This window comes from Octopus bimaculoides, chromosome 5 (genome assembly GCF_001194135.2).
Source record: "Octopus bimaculoides isolate UCB-OBI-ISO-001 chromosome 5, ASM119413v2, whole genome shotgun sequence".
NCBI classification, from domain to species: Eukaryota; Metazoa; Mollusca; class Cephalopoda; order Octopoda; family Octopodidae; genus Octopus; species Octopus bimaculoides.
This window is the reverse complement of record NC_068985.1, coordinates 65444770-65449337: the sequence shown is the minus strand read 5'-3', so window position 1 is coordinate 65449337 and position 4568 is coordinate 65444770. Positions and strand designations below refer to the sequence as shown.

Below are 4568 nucleotides of genomic sequence, written 5' to 3'. Positions count from 1 at the left end.
TATATTAAAGAGAAAAAAAGTTATGCAGCTTTCAATAATTACCATGTCTTGCAATTACAAAGATACTTAAGTGACAACTTGTCAATACAAGGCAAATCCAGTGTATAATTCTTTGGTTTTTTTAGTCAACCTACTCTCCTAATTCATTTGATTTCTCATCGCTCATAGATAGTGCTTTATATTTTTTTATTATTGCTCTCTTTTTTTCTTTTTTTATTTTATTTCTGATAAATATTAATTAAAAAATTTATTCTAAATAGGCAGATCTCATAATACTCGATGTAAAGAAAGTGCTATTCAATTTAGAATTTCTAACAAAAAAGAATAGGCATCAATTATTGATCAATAGGAAATGAAATAATATGAAAAAGTAAACTAAATTTATTATTAGAATAAAAATTATTAATTTTTCTGCATTGTCTGTAAAGAAAGTGGACTAGAATGAAAAATGCAAGGAAGGGATAACAATATTCTTAAGTATTTAACAAACCTGGAAAAATACAAGACAAGAAGTAAGCCTAAAATGAAAGAAAAGTGCTTAAATATTGCAGCTAAAATAAAATTTGAATGGGTTGCCAATTAAATAAAATATTCAAATAAGCCAAGCCATTCAATACTGATTGACCTTGATTGTTGCTGGAAATTTCAACACACTAGGGTTGAGGGTAGTGTCCTCCAGTCAACTCCAGGCGTTTTCACTATTATAGATATCATGTATACCTATAATATACTGATGAATAAATGAGATCATAGATATACTAGATTTCTGGAAAATATTAAGAGCAGTAGTATCCTGTTGGTTTGCCTTATCAGGTCTATTGTTAGGCTGTCTTGTAGGGTAATCTACAGTTATCCTGATACTTTGGTGGATGGAGTTAGCTTTGTGTTGGATGCTCTCCATTGTGCTCCTTTTGGTTTCTTTGGTAGTCACATGAAGTTATCCTAACTAGAATATTGATATCCTCTAGTGGAGGCGCAATGGCCCAGTGGTTAGGGCAGTGGACTCACGGTCATAGGATCGCGGTTTCGATTCCCAGACCGGGCATTGTGAGTGTTTATTGAGCGAAAACACCTAAAAGCTCCATGAGGCTCCGGCAGGGGATGGTGGCGAACCCTGCTGTACTCTTTCACCACAACTTTCTCTCACTCTTACTTCCTGTTTCTGTTGTGCATGTAATTCAAAGGGTCAGCCTTGTCACACTGTGTCATGCTGAATATCCCCGAGAACTACGTTAAGGGTACACGTGTCTGTGGAGTGCTCAGCCACTTGCACATTAATTTCACGAGCAGGCTGTTCCGTTGATCAGATCAACAGGAACCCTCGACATCGTAAGCGACAGAGTGCCAACAATGACAACAGTAAAGAAACACACACACATTTCCTCATCACCTTTTAATGTCCGTCGTCCATGCTGGTTTAAGCTGGATGGAGTGACAGATTTTGATGTGTTGGAAGAATGCATCATGCTCCAATGTATTCTTTTTGTATGGTTTCTACAGCCTTTCTGAATGCCAACTAGTGAGTATCAATTCCTCTTGCAAGGTGCTGGCTAATCCAAGGTAATTCTAGAGGCACTTGCCCAAGTTGCTGTGCAGAAGGACTGAGTTTAAGGCCAAAGACTACATAGTTTCAAATGAAACTTCTTAACCATACAGCCATGCTTAATTATATATATCTATTACTGTGCAGAATCAGTAGAATACAGAACATAATTTTAATGGCGTCTAGTCATGTCTCTTTACATTCTGAGCTTAAATTTTTCATATTTTAACTTTTTTTAAGCAATAAACTAACAACCAGTAAAACACTGTACCTGATTTAATCATCTGTGCCCCACAAAAATGCAAGAAATTATACACATAACACTATTATGTAAAACACAAAATAAATGTTCCAGTTTCATATATGAGATACAGTCAACCAGATTATTAAAGGCTCATCAAAGAAACCAATAAAATCCTGAAATAATGAACAAAGGAGGATTATTTTTCATTTCTTTTAACATCTGTAAGCTCACCCACATTCAAGTGAGATAATAAGTAAACAGAACACAACTTTTTTAATATCTTTTAGTCAGGAGGGAAAACAGTGTCCACAAGGCCTCCAAGACTGATGGGAGGAAGAGAGGAAAGCATCTTCAAACTGGAAGCCTGCCCAAATGTTTATAACAGAGTGGACTCTACTAAAGGCTCCCATGATACCAAGTGGTGCTTTTAAACTGGGCAATGGTTAAGTCTACCACCCAAGTAAGTCATAGTGGGATTTGAGCTAAGAATGTAATGAGCTGGAATTAATACAAGGCATCAGATTCGTTGGTTTTACAGTTCCACGAATCCATCACCTTGGAATGGTACTTTATTTTTATCAACCCTACACTCTCTGAGTGGTTGGCGTTAGGAAGGGCATCCAGCTGTAGAAACTCTGCCAAATCAGACTGGAGCCTGGTGTTGCCATCCGGTTTCACCAGTCCTCAGTCAAATCGTCCAACCCATGCTAGCATGGAAAGCGGACGTTAAACGATGATGATGAACCCTGAAAGCATGAAAGGCAAAGTTGACCTCGACAGGATTTGAACTCAGAGCACAGAATCAGAACAAATACTGCAAAGCATTCTGTCCAATATGCTAACAACTCTACCAAAGTGCTGCTGAAGCAAAGTTATTGGGGGGGGGGGGCAATTTTAGCTATGAGCTGGAAATTTCTTTTCATATCTCCAAAATTCTCCATTCACAATTCAATTTTGAGTTGTGTAGTCATACATTAATACTAATCCTTTAAGAAGTCAGACTGTAGAGTTGATATTGTTTTTGTTAGCAGTGGTTAGTGGTCGATGATTTCCAATCTACTAACTTTTCCTAAGACGTAGTTTGCTAGTTAAGACAGTGATAAAAATATCAGATTTTAAATACACTGAACAATAGTACCCAAACCTTTTAGTTCTTCTGTAGAGATGTAATTAGAGGTTAAAGATAGATATACAATTGTATTATTAGTGTAAAATACTAAGAAATAGGTTGCCAAAAATGATAACAAAAAGAGCTTGTATGATTTTAATTTGATTGCCGGATTGGGCAAATAATGTTCGAAACATTAGATTTTCACTCTCACGGAGACAAAAGTTTCTGACACCTACAAACACTTTTTAAAAAGTTTTATTAGAATATTGGGAATAACAACAATATTGATTTAATAAAATACCATAACAACATAGTTTATACGCAATTTAGCAGAGTGAAGTCAACGCTCATTGAAACATAGATCAAGGCAACGCCGTCACAGAAAGCAGAAATCTAAATTTTGACAGAATAAAGTCTGTTTTCTATGTTTATCACTTTTGTGTATTGAATTTATATTCTATGTTCATGATATTTTGTTAGATATATTGCGACAGATAAATCGTCAAGGTGAATGAGTATAGTAAATGATGTACTAATTAATAACCTTGTTGCATTACACAATAAAAAATCTTATTAAGGTAACATTTGTCTTGAGATCGAAATGCTTTATCCTATAGATAATAATATAATAATAATATGAAACAAAATATAATATAAAAAAAGTTACAATGACCAGATTAACCATATAAACGATCACATATGACGAGATAGTTGCTTGTAAATAAACGTGAAACAAAAAGGATAAATGTGACATGTTAGCATAGCTGGAATAAAATAACACTTTGTTTAAAGACAGATAGAACATTATTTTTAATATTTTACCCACCATCGCAGTCGAAAAGAAATGTATCAACATGTGCAAGGAGATAATTCATGTGGTTGCCATCCAAATATAATGACTTTGATGTAGACATCTTCAGAGCGGTTGATAGATCAATCTTAGAGTTACGTCCCTTGAATTTATTCCCATTGAAAGATAATTCAGTTTGTGGATGTACTGCCGAACATTGTTCATAAATGAAAGAAAATATAGAAAAAAAAAAAAACCAGCCCTCGTACCTACACACCTTTTTCCATACATGTACTCCTCAATCTAAGTACTAATGTTTATGCTAGCACATATCGTCGTTTTAAACCAGGGAGAAATCTGACAGTGACGAATAGATAGATACTCAAGCTCTAAACTCATAATGCTTCCATTGCAGAAGCATTTTATGTATCCGAAATTAGCATAGTTAAAGAGTCCTTAGGCTGGTTGTCTTAAATCCAGCTGGATAATATCAGTGCCGGCATATTCAACATCCATTAAAAATACTTGGGGCGCATCCTTCCATCTCTAGTGTACCGGGGTCAAGTATACAGAGAACGACATTGAATTAAATGATTATGCATTTTCTTGTGGGCATAACTACAGGGTTTTACCCCCCAGACTTTGAGAGGTCATAACTTTCAGAAAAATTAATTTTTTTTAATGAAATTTTCTACGCATATAGTATTTACTATGTAGAATCCGAATATACAAAAATTTCCGGTGAAAGTGTTTTGGAATGGGGGTGGGGGACAATTTTCGGAAATTCCAACGGAGTCCACTTAAATTCCTCTTAACTTCCAGGAAAATTAATATTTTTTCGTGAAATTTTCTACAAATATACCTTCATGTATGTACATTT

At 35.0% G+C, this 4568-nt stretch overlaps 1 protein-coding gene across 2 annotated transcripts in view; it reads right to left on the bottom strand.

The window, feature by feature from the left end:
- LOC106883201 (glycerol-3-phosphate phosphatase-like) overlaps positions 1–3918 on the bottom strand; it is a 157516-nt gene extending 153598 nt beyond the window's left edge. The window contains exon 1 of one of the 2 annotated variants that reach the window (XM_052967765.1): positions 3725–3918. In XM_052967765.1, the coding sequence (XP_052823725.1) occupies positions 3725–3812 (88 nt within the window). In that variant the 5' untranslated portion in view covers positions 3813–3918. The remainder of the gene's footprint in view (positions 1–3724) is intronic. The other variant, XM_052967766.1, reaches the window with a different exon arrangement.
- Between the last annotated feature and the right edge of the window lie 650 nt (positions 3919–4568).